Source organism: Nomascus leucogenys, chromosome X (assembly GCF_006542625.1).
Source record: "Nomascus leucogenys isolate Asia chromosome X, Asia_NLE_v1, whole genome shotgun sequence".
NCBI classification, from domain to species: Eukaryota; Metazoa; Chordata; class Mammalia; order Primates; family Hylobatidae; genus Nomascus; species Nomascus leucogenys.
The window spans coordinates 22374788-22397113 of record NC_044406.1 but is presented as its reverse complement, the minus strand read 5'-3'; the positions used below and the strand labels follow the sequence as shown (position 1 = coordinate 22397113).

Here is a 22326-nt window from a genome sequence, read left to right as displayed (position 1 = left end):
TGTCAACTGCTCTGTGTACACATCTAGAATTGAGCAACACTGGGCTAGTAGGCAAAAATAAAGGGAAGTAAAAAATTGCCTCAAATGACCCAGACTAGAGGATGGAAAGTAAAAACTAGGCTAAAGGCAAAATAAGTAACAGGCCAGACAGTAATTAATGCAAACATAATACAAGTCCTATAGTAGTATTTAAAATGATCATATTTCCCAAAGAACCCAGGAAAAGGAAAACTGTCATGTATCTGGTATTACCTAGGGGACAGAATTACTGAGTTTTCCGGTTTATTAGTTCAGTTCCGTATATATTTTTTAAGTCACCATTCTGCCAGGCCTTGAAAATTGAGATTGGTTAAGACAGTGGTCACAACCACTGAGATGCATGTAATATATTATTCAGTACTAGTGCAAATACAGAGATAATCACAGAACATTATTGAAGGTACAGAGGAAGGAGATTAGTTTAATCGAAATTGAGGAGGTGGGAGCAGTCAGGGAAGGACTTCTGAAGTGAATCTTGAAGGAGCAGTGTTAGCCACTCCAAAATGTGGGGATGGGACTGCTGGAAGCAGCCACTGCACATTGGGCACAGCATGATCAGGCTTAGAGGTGTGACTTGGTATTGGATGTTTGAGGAACCCTAAGTAGATAGGGAGTGCTGAAGATAAGATTGAGAAGGAGACATGAGGCCTTTGTGTAAGTCATGACCTAGCTGAAATTCATTTGTTAATTCATATCCAGTTTTTTTTTTTTTTTTTTTTTTTTTGAGATGGAGTCTCGCTCTGTCACAAAGGCTGGAGTGCAGTGGCGCGGTCTCGGCTCACTGCAAGGTCCACCTCCTGGGTTCACGCCATTCTCCTGCCTCAGCCTCCCAAGTAGCTGGGACTACAGGCGCCTGCCACCACGCCTGGCTAATTTTTTTTTTTTTTTTTTTTGTATTTTTAGTAGAGACGGGGTTTCACCATGTTAGCCAGGATGGAATCATCCAGTATTTATCAACTCCTGGCAGTGTGATTTTTGTTTCTTTTTTCGTTTTTTTGTTTTTTTTTTGTTTTTTGAGACAGAGTCTCACTCTGTTGACCAGGCTGGAGTGCAATGGTATGATCTCGGCTCACTGCAACCTCTGCCTCGCAGGTTCAAGCAATTCTCCTGCCTCAGCCTCCTGGGTAGCTGGGATTACAGGCACACGCCACCACACCTGGCTAATTTTTGTATTTTTGGTAGAGACAGGGTTTCACCATGTTGGTCAAGCTGGTCTCGAATTCCTGACCTTGTGATCTGCCTGCATCGGCCTCCCAAAGTGCTGGGATTATAGGTGTGAGCCACCGCGCCTGGCCTGTTTTTGTTTTTGTTTGGAGACAGGGTCTCACTCAGTCACCTAGGCTGGAGTGTAGTGGCATGATCATAGCTCACTGCAGCCTTGACCTCCTGGACTCAAGCAATCCTCCCACCTCAGCCTCCCAAGTAGCTGGGACCACAGACATGCATCACCACACCTGGCTAATTTTTTTTTTAAATTTTTTGTAGAGACAGGGTTTCGCCATGTTGCCCAGGCTGTTCTTGAACTCCTGGACTCAAGCAATCCTCCCACCTTGGCCTCCCAAAGTGCTGGGATTACAGGCGTGAACCACCATGCCCAGCCATCATTCTTAATAAATATCTATTGAATGAACATCCATTATTACCACTGAGGGAAGATAACACAGAATTGTAAGCAATCTATCTTTAAGGAGCTTACATTCTCCTTGGGGAGACACCAGATACACACCTGAATAATTAAACACAGAGTACTATAGGATTAGGTACCAAGTGATGGTACAGAGAATAAATATGATGGGACTTTAGAGGAGGGAGAGAGGTATGGACTGATGAGCTTAGGAAAGGCTTTTGTGTGGAAGTAGGACTCAACTTGGCTTTTATGAGGTGGGATTGGCTCAGTGGAGAGGAGAGGAGGCATTATGTGAATGAAGTCAGAAGGCATGTTCAGGCATGATGAATAGTTTCACATGTTGTATTTGTTTTTATTCTATCACCATCAACGGTGATCAACAGTGGCTATTTCCTGAGTGAAATTACAAGTTTCCTTTATTATCCAAATTTATTCTGTTCTTCAGTTCGAATAATGAGTTCAGATGGCAAAGGATACTTATTTTTCTGAGTCTAATGTATTTGATTTCTTTTTTTTTTCCTTTGAGAAGGAGTCTCGCTCTGTTGCCCAGGCTGGAGTGCAGTGGCGCGATCTTGGCTCACTGCAACCTCCACCTCTCGTGTTCAAACAATTCTCCTGCCTCAGCCTCCTGAGTAGCTGGGATTACAGGTGCGTGCCACCAGGCCCAGCTAATTTTTTTGTATTTTTAGTAGAGATGGGGGTTTTACCATGTTGCTCAGTCTGGTCTCGAACTCCTGACCTCGTGATCCGCCCACCTCGGCCTCCCAAAGTGCTGGGATTACAGGATTGAGCCACCGCACCCAGCCTTCCCTTTTTTTTTTTTTTTTTTTTTTTAAGAGGCTGTGTCTTGCTCTGTGGCTCAGGCTGTCAGGCTGGAGTGCAGTGGCGCAATCCTAGCTCACCGCAGCCTTGAACTCCTGGACTCAAATGATTCTTCTGCCTTAGTCTTGAAAAGTGCTGAGTTTATAGGAATGAGCCACCACTCACAGCTTGTTTTTGGTTCCTGAGTTTCAGAGAGCAAGCAGCAAAGCTTCAGATAGCAATAGATCTATCCAAAGATTTATCCAAATCTATTCTGTTTTTGTGTTTCCATAACAAGAGTTTGAATAGCGAAGGATCCCTGTATTTGTATTCCTCACTGTGCAAATTGCTGATTCAGATCTGTTGCTTTCAGGAATATGAAAGTAATTTAACATTTACTTCATTGTCAGTAGGTTGTTGGACCAAAGGTACTTGAAAATTGGACGCTTGCAGCCGGGCGTAGTGGCTCACACCTGTAATCCCAGCACTTTGGGAGGCTGAGGCGGGTAGATCACCTGAGGTCAGGAGTTCAAGACCAGCCTGGCCAACATGGTGAAACCCTGTCTCTACTAAAAATACAAAAGTTAGCTGGGCGTGGTGGCGGGCGCTTGTAATCCCAGCTACTTGGGAGGCTGAGGCAGGAGAATTGCTTGAACCCGGGAGGCAGAGGTTGCAGTGAGCCGAGATCACGCCATTGCACACCAGCCTGGGCAACAAGAGCAAAACTGCATCTCAAAAAAAAAAGAAAGAAAAGAAAATTGGACACTTGCTATGTGAATAGTAAATCTTGTTAATATGTCACATAAAAAGAATATGTTGAAGAGAAGTCTAGTAGCAGAATGCAGAGAATATGTGGTTTGAAAAGCACTTGATACTGTATATACATATTATATACTCTATAAGACTTTTTGTTTTGTTTTTTAATGAGAAATTTATGGAACTGCTTCCTGGTCTAATTCTATTGCAGACAGCTATGACTATCTCCAAAATGCACCTCCTGGATTTTTTCCGAGACTTGGTGTTATTGGTTTTGCTGGCCTTATTGGACTCCTTTTGGCTAGAGGTAGGTGCAATTTTGTGGGTTTAACAGTCAGCTCATAAAGCAGAGATAGAATATATGTTTCATTCTTTCCCTTCATTTACCAGGTTTCAGAATAATGAGTTGGTTCCTAAATATGGCTTTCTTAATGTAAAATTGATAACGGTTATCATATTTGATTTTAAACATAAATAGAAATTGTATACTCTTGGTAAAAAAAAGAAGTTATCCTTTATAGGCACATTTACTTGATCAAATCTCTGTTGTTCTTCAGTACAGAAAGAGCGAAATTTTAAAGTCTTTCACACCTGAGAAATCAACTGTTTCTAAACGTTTCACTATTAAGATAAAGCTATATTAATCACAGTAAATGCAGCAGTGATTTAATAGAGATTTTATTACCTTCTTGATTTGTCATGCCTTCAGTCAGTGATCACAAAAACTTTAAAAATGCTTTAAATGCTAACAAATGCCAACTTAAAAATATTACTATACTGCTAGATTATAAAATATCTATAGGAAATAAAGGCTGATAAAATACTTTGCTATGATGAGATGAATTTGTTATGAACTACTTGAAATTTCACTGGTTGGAAACCAAATGTTTATGATATAAAATTCTGACATTACCATCATTCCTAATGAAGAAAGTTTATGAACCCTGTAATCAGAGCCCCATAAAAGAGAACCATAGAGACTAGTTTGGTCCCTGTATTAGTTTGTTTTGCATTGCTATAAAGGAATATCTGAGGCTGGGTAATTATAAAGAAAAGAGATGCCGGGCACAGTGGCTCACACCTGTAATCCCAGCACTTTGGGAGGCCAAGGTGGGTGGATCACAAGGTCAGGAGATCGAGACCATCCTGGCTAACACTGTGAAACCCCATCTCTACTAAAAATACAAAAAATTAGCCAGGCATGGTGGCAGGTGTCTGTAGTCCCAGCTACTGGGGAGGCTGAGGCAGGAGAACGGCGTGAACCTGAGAGGCAGGGCTTGCAGTGAGCCAAGTTCGAGCCACTGCACTTCAGCCTGGGCGACTGTGCGAGACTCCGTCTCAAAAGAAAAAAGACGTTTATTTGGCTCATGGTTCTGCAAGCTGTAAAAGAAGCGTGGCATCAGCATCTATTTCTGTTGAGGGTTTCCAATCGTGGTGGAAGGCAAAGGGGGAGCAGGCACATCACACGGTGAGAGAGGGAGCTAGAGAGATGCCAAGCTCTTTTAAATAACCAGCCCTCGTGTGAACTAATAGAGTGAGAAATTACTCATTACCACAGGGAGGGCACCAAGCCATTCATGAGGGATCCACCCCCATGACCCAAACACCTCCCAGCGTGGGGGTTCACATTTCAACATGAGATTTGGAGGGGACAGTCATTCAAACTGTATCAGTCCTATTCTTCCAGTTTTAAAAATCGTCCCTCTACATGCAATAGCTGTTACTTTAGTTTAGTTTAGTTTAGTTTAGTTTAGTTTAGTTTAGTTTAGTTTGAGATAGAGTCTTGCTCTGTCGCCCAGGCTGGAGTGCAGTGGCACAATCTCGGCTCACTGCACCCTCCACCTACTGGGTTCAAGTGATTCTCCTGCCTCAGCCTCCCAAATAGCTGGGATTATAGATGTGCACCACCACGCCCAACTGATTTTTGTATTTTTAGTAGAGATGGGGTTTCGCCATGTTGGCCAGGCTGGTCTCCAGCTCCTGACCTCAAGTGATCGGCCTGCCTCGGTGTCCCAAAGTGCTGGTATTACAGGTGTGAGCCACTACGCCTGGCCTTATTTTATTTTTTTAAATTGATTTCTTTTTTGAGACAGGGTCTCACTCTATCACCCAGGCTGGAGTGAAGTGGTGCGATCATAGCTCACTGCAGCCTGGACCTCCTGGGCTCAAGTGATCCTCTCACCTTAGCCTTTCAAGTAGCTGGGATTACAGCCGCCCGCCACCATGCCCAGGTAATTTTTGTATTTTTAGTAGAGACGGAGTTTCGCTATGTTGCCCAGGCTGGTCTTGAACTCCTGAACTCAGGCCATCCACCTCCTTTGGTGTCCCCCAAAGTGCTTGGATTATAGGCATGAGCTGCCGCACCTGGCTAATGGCTGTTATTTTTGAATCTGGAGGGTAGACACTGCCCTGGTGGCACTACTAGCTCACCTGTGGAAGCAACTCATCTCACAGTCTTCGTGCCCTCCTCCCGTCTCATGCAGAATATGTCAGAATTAAATTTCCAGCTTATTTTCTGTAATCAACTTATGAACCAACATTTTTCCCTAAACTTCTTTCACCTCATTTCTTGCAAAGCTGTTCAGAAGAGCATTCGGTCTTATTTAGAGAGCGTTTGAGATTGATGAACATCCCAAGGCCAGGGTGTTGGGATTTCAGCTATCGTTAGGGAGATAGGAATGTAGAAGTGAGTGAGAGGAGCTTCCCCCTCCCTCTCCTGGTTAGAGCATGTGGGAAAGTCTTCCAGGTCCAAAGAAAGCACTTTTTCTGTGCTGTGGGTACGTTCCTACAGTGCTGAGAGTTTGTCCCCAGAACATCCACTAGGGTGACCATCCTAAGGAAGATTGGAGATGGTGCTTTCCTGGCCAGAGCAGCAGCATGAGGACATCTGCTACAGTGGGTCCTAGTCCTCTGATTTTGTTTGTTCGTTTCTATCTCTTTTCTTCCTTTTCCTGGGGAGAGCTTGGTAGTATTAAAATAATTTGACACCTTAATTCTTTTTCACAAATATTCACACAGGCATGCACACACACATGTGCAATAGCAGGTCTTTTCTCCTGAGCGTTGGGTGTAGAAAGGCCTGAGGTGAGCGGCATCAGAGGGGTTCACCAAGCAGGATGAGTGGGGTGGTAGGGATGTCTGTGGGTAGCCAGAATGGTTCGCAGGCCCCTCCAGGTGGATGGTCCCCTTTGAGGGCAGCAGCAGGATGGGTGGGTGCAGAAGGTCCCTCCTGATAGGGGTTTCTTTTTTTTTTTTTTGAGACAGTCTTGCTCTGTCACCCAGACTGGAGTGCAGTGGCGCCATCTCAGGCTCACTGCAACCCTGCCTCCTGGGTTCAGGTGATTCTCCTGCCTCAGCCTCCTGAGTAGCTGGGACTACAGGCGTGCACCACCATGCCCAGCTAATTTTTGTATTTTTAGTAGACACGAGGTTTCACCGTGTTGACCAGGCTGGTCTCGAACTCCTGACCTCAAGTGATCCTCCCACCTCAGCCTCCCAAAGTGCTGGGATCATAGTTGTGAGCCACTGTGCCTGGCCTGGTGGGGTTTCTTGAGTGTATCTGCTAAGGTAGTCTGCTTCAGTTGTTGAGGATTGCCATGACTGTGGTGGTGACAAGAGGCTCTCAGAGAGGTGAATGGATGTCCATTCAGAAGAAGTGGGCTCAGCCAGACCACTCCAAGATGACACGTGGTTGTTGACACTATTGTTGCCTTCTGGTGGCTCTCCCCAGCATTGGCAACGAGTGGTTCCCCCCGCCCCGGCAGTGTTGATAGTGACAACCCATACCACTGGCCTCTTGGGAGATATGGGCATGGAGGTAGGGGCAGGGGAGTATGATTACACCTCCTTCCTGAAGTTCTGGGGTCCCCGGCTCATTGTGTGAACCAGCAGGAGCTGGAGGCCCGAGAGCTGCCACTTCTCGGCTCTCCCTGGAGGAGTGAGAAATGACTGGGTGGCAAGTTGGCTGCTCTTTCCCTGGTCCTCACTTGGGTGAGCTGCTTCAAGTGGATGGGGGCAGGGGAGGGGCCATATGCAGGAGTATTACAGGCTTTTCTCTTCTAGAATAATTATACCCTTTCAATTCATGCAACAGGATCAGGAGAGAAACAGTAAATCATTAATAGGCTAGGTTGATAACATTTGTATTCTCTTCAGCAATCCCAGTTCCATCTTTGGGGATTTCTCTGTTTAAAGTTTTAAAGCCAATAAACAGCACTTACATGATTAGAACTGTTTAAGGATTAATGTACACATTCTGGCGGGGTATAGTGGCTCACGCCTGTAATCCCAGCACTTCGGAAGGTCAAGGCAGATGTATCACCTCAGGTCAGGAGTTCAAGACCAGCCTGGCCAACATGGTGAAACCCCATCTCTACTAAAAATACAAACATTAGCCAGGCGTGGTGGCGGGCGCCTGTAATTCCAGCTATTTGGGAGGCGAAAGCAGGAGAATCACTTGAACCCGGGAGGCAGAGGTCGCAGCAAGCCGAGATCACACCACTGCACTCCAGCCTGAGCAACAGAGCGAGACCCCATCTCAAAACAAACAAACAAACAAATCAGCCGGGTATGGTGGCTAACACCTGTAATCCCAGCACTTTGGGAGGCTGAGGTGGGTGGATCACCTGAGGTCAGGAGTTTGAGACTAGACTGACCATAGTGAAACCCTGTCTCTACTAAAAATACAAAATTATTTGGGCATAGTGGCGTGTGCCTGTAATCCCAGATTCTTGGGAGGCTGAGGCAGGAGAATCACTTGAACCCAGGAGGCAGAGATTGCAGTGAGCCGACATGACACCATTGCACTCCAGCCTGGGCAGCAAGAGCGAAACTCCATCTCAAAAAAAAAGAAACAAAAATCAGTAACACACACATTCTGCTAGCATCTATATGAATCCCATGGCAAAAAACACTATGCCTCTCAGTGGAGTCAAGGCCATGTGTATTCTCTGGTTTCATCCTCTACTGGTTTTTTTAACCTCATTCTCAGGTTTCTCCAAGCTCTGTGTCCTGCTGTCTCTTCTGTCCATTTCCCTTGCACCACAGTTCTATATCCTCCTACAATCTGGCCTGAGACTTCAACACAGTTCTTGTTTTGGGACTGGTCTTCTTCACACTTTCTTAGGTTTAAGCCCCCTTTTCCTGGGTTCCATGTCATCTTCTCCTTGGTTTACTCTGCCGTGCTGTTGAACTACATGCTTAAGTCACTTTCAAAAAAGCGTATGTTGGAGGTAAACTTCCCAAGACCTTCCATGTCTGAAAATCACTTTCTGCCCTCATGCCATGTGATAGTTTGGTTGGGCACTGAATTTGTTTGCCATCAAAACTTTCAAAGCCATGTATTCTAGCATCTGGCATTGTAGATGTGAGAGTCAGTAGCCAGTCTGTATATTTGCTGCTTCTGAACAGGTGATACATTTTTTTTTTCTTCCTGGAAGGTTTGAAGATCTTCTGTGAATCTTTGGTGTTCTGAATTTCTTTGGTGCTGTGACTAGATAAAGGTCTTTTCTTTTTTTTGAGGCGGAGTCTCGCTCTGTCACCCAGGCTGGAGTGCAGTGTCACAATCTCCGCTCACTGCAACCTCCTCCACCTCTGGGTTCAAGTGATTCTCATGCCTCAGCCTCCCGATTAGCTGGGATTACAGGCATGCACCACCACGCCTGGCTAATTTTTGTGGTTTTAGTAGAGATGGGGTTTCACCATGTTGGCCAGGCTGGTCTTGAACTCCTGACCTCCAGTGATCCACCTGCCTCAACCTCCCAAAGTGCTGGGATTACAGGCATGAGCCACCATGCCCAGCCTTAGATATAGGTGTTTTCATTCTTGCCCAAACAATATGGCAGCTTGCAGCATCCAGCTGAAGGAAAATATCTTCTTTTCCTCCCTCCCTCCCTCCTTCTCCCTTCCCTTCCCTCCCCTCCCTCCCTCCCTTCCTCCCTCCTTCTCCCTTCCCTTCCCTCCCCTCCCTCCCTCCCTCCCTCCTTCTCCCTTGCCTTCCCTCCCCTCCCTCCCTCCCTCCCCTCCCTCCTTCTCTCTTCCTTTCCCTCCTTCTTCCTTCCCTTCCTTCCTTCTTCCTTCCCTTCTCGTCCCGTCCCTTTCTCTTCTCTTCTCTTCTCTTCTCTTCTCTTCTCTTCTCTTCTCTTCTTTTCTTTTCTTTTCTTTTCTTTCTGAGAGATGGTCTCACTCTGTCACCCAGGTTGTAGTGCAGTGGCATGATCAAGGCTCACTGCAGTCTCGACCTCCCCAGGCTCAAGCAATCCTCCCATCTCAGCCTCCTGAGTAGCTGCGACTATAGGCATGCACCACCACGCCTGCCTAATTTTTTTTTTTTTTTCGTGGAGACCGGGTGTCACCATGTTGCCCAGGCTGGTCTCAAACTCCTGAGCTCAAGTAGTCTTCCTTCCTCAGCCTCCCAAAGCGCTAGGATTACAGGCATGAGCCACTGCACCCAGCCTATCTTGTGTATCTTTGAAAATTTACTCTCATTCTTTTTCCTTCCTCAACTCATTAATTAGCAATTGAGTTATTTAAAAGGACCCTATGTGTCTCTTATATTTTCTTGATTATTTTATTTTGTTCCTTTTGAATTTTTTTTTGCTTTGGTCATTTCCAAGAGCTCCTTCCTGTTCTTTGAATGTTCTTTTTTTCATAGAATTATTTTTTTCTTTTAATGTAGTGGTTTTTAAAATTTATTTGATGATACTTAGTAATAGGTTTAGTTTTGTTTTGAAGTTCTTCTGTTTCCTGTGGGGTCTTTTTTTTTTCTTTGTGCTTGTCTTTGTCTTTCTCCTTTGTGTTTCAGGCTTTCCACAAATGACTGGTGATTCTTGGTTATCCAGTCATGTTTCAAAGTGAGGCAGCTGAAATGCTAATAAGAACTCTTTCACCTGTAATCCCAGCACTTTGGGAGGCTGAGGCAGGTGGATCACCTGAGGTCAGGAGTTCAAGACCAGCCTGGCCAACATGGCAAAACCCCATCTCTACTAAAAATACAAAAAATAGCCGGATATGGTGGAGGGTGTCTGTAATCCCAGCTACTCAGGAGGCTGAGGCGGGAGAATCACTTGAACCCAGGAGGCGGAGGTTGCAGTGAGCTGAGATCACGATGCCACTGCACTCCAACCTGAGCAACAGAGTGAGACTCCGTCTCGGAAAAAAATAAACAAACAAAAGAACTCCCTGTCCATATGTGGGGCCCACTGATGGGCAGGTTCTACCTTGGGGGAGCTGGGCAAGAAGTGACCATATACAAGGGTGCACCCAGGGCCAGTGTGAGGAGGGCTTTTCTCTCAGGCACGGACATACTCACCCCTTCCAGCTCTCTTGGTTCTCAGCAGGAAATCCATGTTGTTTCTTTAGTGATACCCTGCCCCCACCGTTTTAACTCCTTTTTTTTTTTGAGACAGGATCTTGCTTTATCACCCAGTGTGTTAGGCCATTCTTGCATTGCTATAACCTAACATTGGGTAATTAATAAAGAAAAGAGGCTTAGTTGGCTCACAATTCTGCAGGCTGTACAGGAAGCATGGCACCAGCATCTCCTCGGCTTCTGGTGAGGCCTTGGGCTGCTTACAATCATGGTGGAAGGCAAAGGGGGAGCTGGTGTCTCACATGGCAAGAGTGCGAGCAAGAGAAAGAGGTGGGGGAGGTGTCACACATTTTTAAACAACCAGATCTCAAGAGAACTCACTGTTGCACAAGGACAGCGTCAAGGGAATGGTGTTAAACCATCTGTGAGAAATCGACCTTCATGATCCAGTCACGTCCCACCAGGCCCCACCTCCAACATTGGGGATTACAATTTAACATGAGATTTAGAGAGAACAACATCCAAATTATCACCCAGGCTGGAGTGCAGTGGCATAGACACGGCTCACAGTAGCCTTGAACTCCTGGGCTCAAGCAATCCTCCAGCCTCAGCCTGCTGAGTAGCTAGGACCACAGGCACACGCCACCACACCTTACTAATTTTTTAATTTTTTGTAGAGATGTGGTCTCCCTAAGTTGCCCAGGCTGGTCTCAAACTCCTGGGCTCAATCAATCCTCCCACCTCAGCCTCCCAAAGTGCTGGGATTACAGGTGTGAGCCACTGCCATCAGGCTCACTTTTTTTTTTTTTTTTCCAAAGGAATAGAGATCGGGGGCTGGGCATACTGGCTCATGCCTGTAATCCCAGCATTTTGGGAGGCTGAGGCAGGTGGATTGCTTGAGCTCAGGAGTTCAAGACCAGCCTGGGCAACATGAGGAAACCCCATGTCTACAAAAACTACAAAAAAAAAAAAAATTAGCCAGGCATGATGGCTTGCATCTCTAGTCCCACCTACTTGAGGGGCTGAGACAGGAAGATAGTTTGAACCTGGGAGGTCGAGGCTGCAGTGAGCCATGATTGTGCCACTGCACTCCAGCCTGGGAGACCGAGTGAGACCCTCTCTCAACAGAAAAAAAAGAAATGGAGATGGAGTCTCGCTATGTTACTCCAGCTGGCCTCAATTCCTGGCCTCAAGCAATCCTTATGCCTCGACCTCCCCAAGTGCTAGGATTACAGGTGCGAGCCACCGCACCCAGTAACCCTGCCCTTTTTTAAATTTTGACCTGGTGTGACTTCCTGGCCAGGGGTAGTTTTGTACTGGGATGGCATAGGGGAAGCAAAGGCCGTGCTGGTCCATGCATTGGACTTACGTTTGTCCTGTCCCCTTGTCTTGCTCCCTGGTTGCCATCTCCACTCCCCACAGTACCTGCCGTCTCTGGATCTGGAATCTCTCTGGGGCTGCCTGGGACAGATCTGCTCCCTCTGAGGCCGCACTCCTCAAGATTTCAAGATTTCAAGGCAGTGTGTCCTCTTATTTCCGTTCACTCTCCATTTTCTGAAAATCGATTGACACTTCCTGTCTGCCAGTGGCCCTTCCACACGTTTTCTCTTCATTGTGGGTTTATTAATGTTTTTTCTTACTGTTTTTTTAACGGGGTTGCAGAAAGGGGAGAAGAAGAATGCTTGTGTTTAGTATTTAAATAGGAAGCCAGATTGCTGTAAAAGAACATAAACCATAGAAACCAAAATACTCATTTGTTTGTTTTTAAAACAATCTTTTTTTCTGCTCTCTTAGGGAAAAAAAGGTGTTCTCTTGAAAACACTTGGTGCTGAGTGAAAGAAGCCAGTCACAAAGGACCATATATTTACTGCATGATTCCATTTATATGACATATTCAGAGGGCCGGGCGTAGCGGCTTACACCTGTAATCCTAGCACTTTGGGAGGCCGTGACGGGTGGATCACCTGAGGTCAGGAGTTCGAGACCAGCCTGGCCAACATGGCAAAACCCCATGCCTACTAAAAATACAAAATTAGCCGGGCATGGTGGCGTGTGCCTGTAACCCCAGCTACTCAAGAGGCTGAGGCAGGAGAATTGCCTGAACCCGACAGGCAGAGGTTGCAGTGAGCCAAGATTGCACCATTGCACTCCAGCCTGGGTGACAAGAGCAAAATTCTGTCTCAAAAAAAAAAAATTATCCAGAGTAGGCAAACACATAGAGATAGAAAGTAGATCAGTGGTTGCCTAGGGCTGGACAGTACGGGGGAGTTGAGGAGTGACTGCTAATGGGTTTCTTTTGGTGATTATGAAAAAGCTCTAAAATTAATTGTAATGATGGTTACACACCTCTGTCAATATACTAAAAGCCATTGAACTGTACTTTAAATGGGTGAATATGAATTTTATCTCAATAAAGCTGTGCAAAAGCGTTTTGGTGCACATGACTTTATTTGGCACATTCTTTCAGTTTAGGACCAAAGAAATCTTATTCAGTGGTGGGGTTATTTTGGTTTTGTTGTTTGGGTTTCTTAAGAGACACGGTCTTGCTCTGTCACCCAGGCTGGAATTTAGAGGTGTGATCATAGCTCATTGTAACCTCGAACTCCTGGGCTCAAGGAATCCTCACACCTCAGCCTCCCAAGTAGCTAGGACTATAGGCACACACTACCACGCCTGGCTAATTTTTTTATTTTAATTTTTGTAGAGACAGGATCTGACTATGTTGCCCAGGCTGGTGTCAAACTCCTGGCCTCAAGTGATCCTCCCGCCTCGGCCTCCCAAAGCTTTTGGATTACAGGCGTGAGCCACTGTGCCTGGCCTTGTTCCGTATTAAATGGATAAGGTAAATTGATGGTGAGGATAATGAATCATCTGATGGCGTGTACAACCTTTTATTTATTAGGTTCAAAAATAAAGAAGCTAGTGTATCCGCCTGGTTTCATGGGATTAGCTGCCTCCCTCTATTATCCACAACAAGCCATCGTGTTTGCCCAGGTAAGAGAAACTCTGTAATCCATGTTGTCCCTCATTCTTGTTTGTGTGTGTATGAATCTGATGCTTAATTTTATTTTATTTTGCAGTTCTTATAATACCAGACTAAAATTTGTTTGTACATATAGATGAATACAGCAAATTTAAATGATTTTCTCCACTATATGCCTCAGTTCTGGCCCTTCTTCCGGTAATGCCAGTGTTCACAGAATTTGAACACGAATTTGCATGTTTGTTTGAATATTCATCAGCAAAAATTTAATATACATTTTTTGTATACTTACATGGAAGTCTAGAGACTCAAATTCCAAAGCTGATAATTATGGGTCACTCAGTTTATGCATGTCTGGTCACAACCTGCTCTCGTTGGTATTGTAGACACAGACTGCTCTGACTTCCACTCCTCCCTGGTATTGGTGCCCTTGCTTTCCTTGCTGGGGACTTTGGGGACTGTAATCCCCTCTGCTGGGAGTGCCCTTTTCGGGGCTTTCAATTGGCTGCTCCTTTCTTATCCTTGAAGCGTCAGTCTTATGGTACCCTGGCAAGCAAGTCGATCACGGTGGCAGGCAACATGGATAAAGCTGTGCCACCGATTCTTAAAATGTGTTACCAGACCAGAAGCACAGCATCGCCTGAGAACTTGTTAGAAATGCAAACTCTCAGGCCCCACCCCAGACCCACTGAATCAGAAGCTCTGGGAGTAAGGGCCAGCAGTCTGTGTTTTAGCAAGCCCTCCGGTGGTTTGTTATTAATGCCTATGGTGTTTGAGAACCACTGATGGAGACCAGTAGGTAGCCTGAAAAGGATGATATCTGGAGTCAGTGGGACTCTAGAGATGGTGTCCCTCAGAAACTGGCAAGAACAAGGCAGGCTGTAAGTTTTGAGGTCCTGGGCAGATTGTGGACACAGGGATTTTAGTTGCTGGAACTGCCACATCACATGGAAACTCAGTTCCAGGAGCAGACAGCAGTGCAGTCACCCAAATTGGACTCTGAGCCAGACTGACCTGAGACTGAGCTCCCTTGGTTGTTCATGACAGAATTGAGTCCAGATTCCTCGATTGGGCTACAGTTGTATGTGAGAGTCCAGTGGCCCCAGCTTGGGGAGCTTGATGACTTTGATGACAAATACCAGTACTTTCCAGCATTTGCTCAACATTGTTTGTAACAGTCCTGGAGGCAGACAGTTAATGCTTCTGCCCCTGCTAAGCCCCAGGTCAGGAACAGTGAGTAACATCTTCCAGCCCTGGATATAAAAATAATTAAACATTATTTCAGCCTGTTATGGTTTAAGCAGTAAATGGCTAGAGTGGAGAGGGTGAACTTGGTTGCTGGTTGAGAAGCATATGTGGCTGTCCCCAGAGTAGGAGTCTTTTTTTTTTTTTTTTAATTTCTTTCTTTTTTAACTTTTAGCTTTAGGGGTACATGTGCAGGTTTGTTATTGTAAATTGTGTGTCATGAGGGTTTGGTGTACAGATTATTTTGTTACCCAGGTAATAAGCCTAGTACCTGATGGGTAGTTTTTTGATCCTTGCCCTCTTCTCACCCTCCACCCTCAAGTAGGCCTCCATCTCTATTCCCTTCTTTATGTCCATGTGTTTTCAAGGTTTAGTTCCCAATTACAAGTAAGAACATGTGGTATTTGGTTTTCTGTTCCTATGTTAGTTCACTTAAGATAATGGCCCCCAGCTCCATCCCTGTCCCTGCAAAGGACATGAGCTCATTCTTTTTGGCTGCATAGTATTCTGTGGTGTATAAGTACCACATTTTCTTTATCAAGTCTGCCATTGGCTGGGTGTGGTGGCCCATGCCTGTAATCCCAGCACTTTGGGAGGCCGAGGCAGGTGGATCATCTGAGGCCAGGAGTTCGAGACCAGCCTGACCAACGTGGTGAAACCCTGTCTCTACTAAATACAAAAAATTAGCTGGGTGTGGTGGTGCATGCCTGTAATCCCAGCTACTTGGGAGGCTGAGGCAGGAAAATTGCTTGAACCCAGGAGGCGGAGGTTGCAGTGAGCCAAGATTGCGCCATTCCACTCCAGCCTGGGCAACAAGAGCAAAAACTCCATCTCAAAAAAAAAAAAAAAAATCTACCATTGATGGGCATTTAGGTTGATTCCATGTTTTGCTGTTATGCATAGTGCTATGATGATCATATGCATGCATATATCTTTATAGTAAAATGATTTATATTCCATTATTATTCCCAATAATAGGGATTGCTGGGTCAGATGGTAAGATCTTTTCTGTTTTGTTTTAAGGTCAGTGGGGAGAGATTATATGACTGGGGTTTACGAGGATATATAGTCATAGAAGATTTGTGGAAGGAGAACTTTCAAAAGGTGAGGAGCATCTTTTTCATTATCTTCCTTTTGGTTTAAATATGTGGTTTCTCTAGGGTTTTGTAAAATATTTGATAACCCTGTTGATTTATTGCTTTTTCTGTTTGCTTCTAATTATGTCTCCAGCTCACATTTTTCAGGTGACCTTTCTTGGTAGAGCAGTAGAACTTCTGAGCATTTGGTTATTATCAGCAGGGCCAAATAAGTGGTGACCATAAAATGCAATGCATTCCACCATAGTCTTAGACCATATTTTCCATTATATTGTATTCATAGTTTCCTCTAAGTGTAGCGTATTATTTAAAAGTTTTATTGAAACTGAATTCAAAGGGAATGTACTATGCTCCCAGGAAAAAGACATAATTGAGAGCCTCTTCCTCTTGGTTTTTCACTTATCATAAGTTCTGTTCCTTCCTTAGCACTGCCATTTCTGTTTATCCCCCAGGCTTCTCAGCTTAGCTGAGGGTGTGAGCCATCATATGCTGGGGACTAGCTACCAGCTAAAGGCCACGTTCTCTGTGCTGTCTAGTACATGAGCAGCAGAGGGAAGAAGTTGTGTAATTGTAAGAACTTGTCACCTTTCATCTCTTTTAGTGGCCACGTAGCTGATTAAATGTTGCCTGTGTTCCCTTGGAACATTCCCTTCCTCCCGCTGATAAGGAAGAATGAGTAGAGAATAAGGTATCATGTCTCTACTAAGCACTCAGAGGCACAGCCAGCTAAGGAAGAATTGGACTTCTTATATTAATATACCTTCTACATCACAGATTGAAGGAAGTTCATTTTTCAATGAAAATACTTTTTAAAAAAATATAAATAACTGAGCTTCATTGACAAGTTAAAAAAATACATATAAATATCTATCTCAGAATTAAAATCCAGAATTTTGAACTGGGATTTGGAAGTAGCAGAATAAATTATAAGCCCTCTTTATTATTTACATAAATAATCTAGTGAAATCTTAAGACTCATTTTTTGGCCAGGTGCAGTGACTCATGCCCAGCACGTTGGGAGGCCAAGGTGGGAGGATCACTTGAGCCCAGGAGTTTGAGACCAGCCTAGGCAACATAGTGAGACCCTATCTCTCCAAAAAATAAAATTAGTTGGGCATGGTGGCATACTTTGGGAGGCTGAGGTGGGAGGATTGCTTGAGCCCAGAAGGTAAGGGCTAAATAGAGTGAGCCATGATTGCGCCACTGCACTCCAGCTTGAGCAATACAGTGAGGCCCTGTCTCAAAAAAAAAAAAAAAAAGAAAAAAAGAAAAGAAAGAAAGAAAAAGAAAAAACCCATTAATTTTTATACTGGTGGTTTCTAAAGGAATTAGTCCCTCTCGAGCCTATTTAAACTAGCTCTTGAATAGGAAATTCTATACCAATATCAAGAGTCTTTTGGCAATCCCTTTTAAAGAGGAAACATTTATAGGTGTTTTTTTGATTGTTTTTTATTTTATTTCTCTGATATTTTCTATGGAAGCTTCCTTTCCTTTTTAAAAAATTCCTTAACAAATGCGGCCAGGCGCGGTGGCTCATGCCTGTAATCCCAGCACTTTGGGAGGCCGAGGCGGGTGGAGCACCTGAGGTCAGGAGTTCGAGACCAGCCTGGCCAACATGATGAAACCCTGTCTCTACTAAGAAAATACAAAAATTAGCTGGGCATGGTGATGCACGTCTGTAGTCCCAGCTAGTCGGGAGGCTGAGGCAGGAGAATTGCTTGAACCCGGGAGGCGGAGTTTGCAGTGAGCCAAGATTGCGCCACTGCACTCCAGCCTGGGCAACAGAGCGAGACTTCATCTCCAAAAAACAAAAACAAAGAAACAAAAAAACAAATGCACACTAAATTTTATATGGGAAAGGAAGTAAAATATCAAGAATTCTCTACATAGCCCTAGACAGAAATGTGGAAAGTGAGACTAAAAGCCTCAACTGCGAGCCTTCATTGTGGTGTGACTGCAGACTGAAGCACACCAAAGCCAGAGAGAGTCCCCCAGGCTCCCTGGAGTGCTCACTGTGGTGTCTGTGCAGACACACACGCACACCAAAGCTAAAGTGGGGGCTGCGGGAGCCTCTGGCTTGGAAACAGCATTCTCTGACTGTGCTAAGAATTCAACCCAGTGCAGAAGCAGCTGGACTGTGGTTAGAATACCAGTTAAGCTGGCCAACATTTTCTGGTAATTTGAAAACATTAGATATTAAAGCTACCCAAATTTATCTGCAGATCTTTTTAGAGTGAGGTGATAAAGATTTTTAATTAGCTCATGGTTGGTTTGCATTTCTCTCTGTTTATACTCTTGCCTTCTTCAGAGTCATTGAGAACTTAAGGCTTTCTCCTGTTTGTTACTCTCCAAGCATAATTTTACTGACAGCTGTCTGTTCTCGATAGAAGGTAATAAAATCAGGACCAGGCACAGTGGCTCATGCCTGTAATCCCAGCACTTTGGGAGGCTGAGGCAGGCAAATCGCTTTGAGCCTAGGTGTTCGAGACCAGCTTGGGCAATATGGCAAAACCCCGTCTCTACAAAAACTACCAAAAAAAAAAAAATTAGCCAGGTGTGGTGGCATGCACCTGTAGTCCCATCTACTTGGGAGGCTGAGGCAGGAGAATCTCATGAGCCCAGGAGGTGGAGTTTGTGGTGAGCCATGTTCACCCCACTGCACTCCAGCCTGGGGAATGGGAGTGAAATCCTGTATCAAAAACAAACAAACAAACAAAAAAGGTCGGGTTCGGTGGCTCACGCCTGTAATCCCAGAATTTTGGGAGGCCAAGGTAGGTGGATCACGAGGTCAGGAGATCGAGACCATCCTGGCTAACACGGTGAAACCCCGTCTCTACTAAAAATACAAAAAATTAGCCGGGCATGGTGGCGGGTGCTTGTAGTCCCAGCTACTCGGGAGACTGAGGCAGGAGAATGGTGTGAACCCGGGAGGTGGAGCTTGCAGCGAGCCGAGATCGTGCCACTGCACTCCAGCCTGGGCGACAGAGCGAGACTCCGTCTCAAAAAAAAAAAAAAAAAAAAAAGGTAATAAAATTGATGTTGACTGCATTAAATATTTATTACAGGTTTTAAAGGAAAAATAGCAGAAGGCCCTATTAATTCAAAATTCAATATTCTTAGATTTCAGGAATTACTTGATACAATGAAGTGGCATTGTTTTTTGTTGATCTTGCTTCACACTTCCCCCCCCCCACTTTAGATTTCATGGGCTTCAGGGGGGTTTTTGTTTTTTATTTTTTGGTTTATTTATTTATTTTTGAGATGGAATCTTGCTCTGTTGCCCAGGCTGGAGTGCAGTGGCGCAATCTCGGCTTACTGCAACCTCCACCTCCCGGGTTCAAGCCATTCTCCTGTCTCAGCCTCCTGAGTAGCTGGGACTACAGGCGCACAACTGCAACACCCAGCTAATTTTTGTATTTTTAGTAGAGATGGGGTTTCACCATGTTGGCCAGGCTGGCCTCAAACTCCTGACCTCAGGTGCTCCACCCGCCTCGGCCTCCCAAAGTGCTGGGATTACAGGCGTGAGCCATCACGCCCAGCCTTGTTTTTGTTTTTTTTAATGAGAGCTAAGATTTAAGCTACCCTGGAAAATGAATCTTTCTGGGGCCCTGGAGCTGAGTATATTCTCTTCATAGACTATCAAATAATTCATAATCTAGTAAAAGAGATAAGGAAAGCATATGACCAAAATACAAGATAAAATATGATAAATGCCAGAAGAAAGGTACACACAAAAATGTATGATTTTTGGATGAAGATATCTTGTCTTCATTGAAGGGAATTAAGGGACACTTCATGAAGGAGACTTTTTTGTTTCTTAGCTTGTTAGGAAGTTGGTTTTCAAGTCTAGCTTTAATTGCCAGTCTCAATTAGGTATCATCTAATTCATATATATTTTTTTTTTGAGACAGAGTCTCGCTCTGTGGCCCAGGCTGGAGTGCAGTGGCACAATCTCGGCTCACTGCAACCTCTGCCTCCGGGGTTCAAGAGATTCTCCTGCCTCAGCCTCACGAGTAGCTGGGATTACAGGTGCATAGCACCACGCCTGGCTAATTTTTAGTAGAGACAGGGCTTAGTATTTTTAGTAGAGACGGGCTTTCACCATGTTGTCCAGGATGGTCTTGATCTCCTGACCTGGTGATCTGCCCGCCTCGGCCTCCCAAAGTGCTGGGATTACAAGCGTGAGCCACCGTGCCCGGCCAATTGTTTGTATTCTAATCATGTAACAGATGTACCGGCTTTTGGTTGTACATAGAGAAATTGTGGACATTATGTTTACAACAGGGTGCTGGCCAGGTGTGGTGGCTCATGCCTGTAATCCCAGCACTTTGGGATGTGGAGACGGGTGGATCACTTGAGCCCAGAAGTTTGAGACCAGCCTGGACAACATGGCGCAACCCCGTCTCTACTGAAAACACAAAAATTAGCCAGGCGTGGTGGCATGCACCTGTAATCCCACCTACTTGGGAGGCGGAGGCACAAGAATCACTTGAATCTGGGAGGCGGAGGTTACGGTGAGCCGAGATCGTGCCACTGCACTCCAGCCTGGGCGAAAGAGCGAGACTCAGTCTCTAAATACGTACATACATACGTAAAACAGGGCACTGAAAATTTTTAAATTAGGAATGATGGCACAATTCTTAACAGTATTATTTCCCATGGGGCTGTATTACTCTGAGATATCCCAAACAAGTCTGTGGCATTTTGCTGCTCTGCCACATCCCTTTTCCCTCTTACGAAGTGATTCTAAATGTTTGTGCTGAGTCTTCTACCAATAAAGTAGTGTTTCAGTCTGTCATCATTGGTTACTTAAGAGGAATTTATCTGCTTCAGTTAAAATGAACTTTTTGTCAGAACTGTGAAGCAAAGATAGGTGTGTCCAGAAATATTGTCATCTTGGTACAGTCTAGGGCTTTCTTTTAAGTTACAAGAATATATAACGTATGTATACAGTTTAAAATCCAACACTATAATGACCATGTACGTACCAACCAATTATCTACCTTTAAAAATAGGAAATTACCGCCAGGCGCGGTGGCTTATGCCTGTAATCCCAGCACTTTGGGAGGCCGAGGCAGGTGGATGACGAGGTCAGGAGTTCAAGACCAGCCTGGCCAAGATTGTGAAAACCCGTCTCTGCTAAAAATACCAAAAAATTAGCCAGGCGTGGTGGCAGGCGCCTGTAATCCCAGCTACTCGGGAGGCTGAGGCAGAGAATTGCTTGAACCCAGGAGGCGGAGGTTGCAGTGAGCCGAGATCGCGCCACTGCACTCCAGCCTGGCCAACAGAACAAGACTCCATCCCAAAAAAAAAAGGAAATTACCGATGCCTTTCAAGTCTTCCATGGGTCCCCTCACCCCCAAGTCTCCCCAGAGGTAACCATTATCTGGAATTTTATTTCATTCCCTTGTTTTTCTTTAAACTTTTCTTCCGGTTTAACCATATATGTATGTATTCTGAAATACTATAGTTGAGCCTGCCTGTTTTTGCCTTTATAAAAATACACCAAATTTAAGTCTAAATATACATATTTTATATATGTAAGTTTATCTAGATGAGTCTTACTACATATTATTTTGCAACTTGTTTTGTTCCCTTAACATTTTGCTTATGGATTATGTATGGCAGTAGTGCATTCATCTTCACTGCTGTAGACTATTTTCTTTGTGTTGTTGTTGTTATTGTTTTAATAGACGGAGTCTCACTCTGTTGCTCAGGCTGGAGTGCAGTGGTGCAATCATGACTCACTGCAACTTCCGCCTGCTGGGTTCAAGCAATTCTCCTGCCTCAGCCTCCCGAGTAGCTGGGACTACAGGCATGCGCCACCATCCCTGGCTAATTTTTGTATTTTTAGTAGAGACAGGGTTTCACCATGTTGGTCAGGCTGATCTCAAACTCCTGACCTCAGGTGATCCGCCCTCCTCAGCCTCCCAAAGTGCTGGGATTACAGGTATGAGCCACCGCGCCTAGTCATATTTTCTTTATGGGAAAATACCCATGTTGGTGGCTCCTTGGGTGGGTTTCAGTATATTACTATTACAACACAGCATGGCTTCATAATTTGTGAAGAATTTTTCTAGACCAGGGTTCCTGATTCATAGGGTCTGCATATCTTCAGTTTTGCTAGATGATGCCAAGTAATTGTTTCCATTTTTGCCAGTCTGGTGACTTTAAAAGAGTTTTTCATTGTGGAGTATATGTGTATGTGGCTTTACGTTATTTCCCAATTTTCATTTTGAGAAAATTTCAAAACTACAGATCAAGTGCAGGACTAGTACAATGAATATACCCTTCACTTAGATTCACTAACATTTGCTGCATTTGCATAATCTATCTTTTCACCTATGCATGGTGTTCATACACGAGTATATTTTATTTTCCTGAACCATTTGAGAATTAATTGTAGATATCATTGCATTTTCCATCTGTATCTAATTCAGCATGTATTTCCAAAGAACATGGACATTCA

The 22326-nt window shown here is 44.6% G+C and overlaps 1 protein-coding gene across 3 annotated transcripts in view; it reads left to right on the top strand.

The window, feature by feature from the left end:
- Positions 1 to 22326, top strand: part of APOO (apolipoprotein O) — a 75146-nt gene that overhangs the window by 36942 nt on the left and 15878 nt on the right. For all 3 annotated transcript variants that reach the window (XM_030807368.1, XM_030807369.1, XM_003261151.2), the window contains exons 5-7: positions 3435 to 3530; positions 13435 to 13526; positions 15784 to 15864. In XM_030807368.1, coding sequence (XP_030663228.1) covers positions 3435 to 3530; positions 13435 to 13526; positions 15784 to 15864 — 269 coding nt within the window. The remainder of the gene's footprint in view (positions 1 to 3434; positions 3531 to 13434; positions 13527 to 15783; positions 15865 to 22326) is intronic.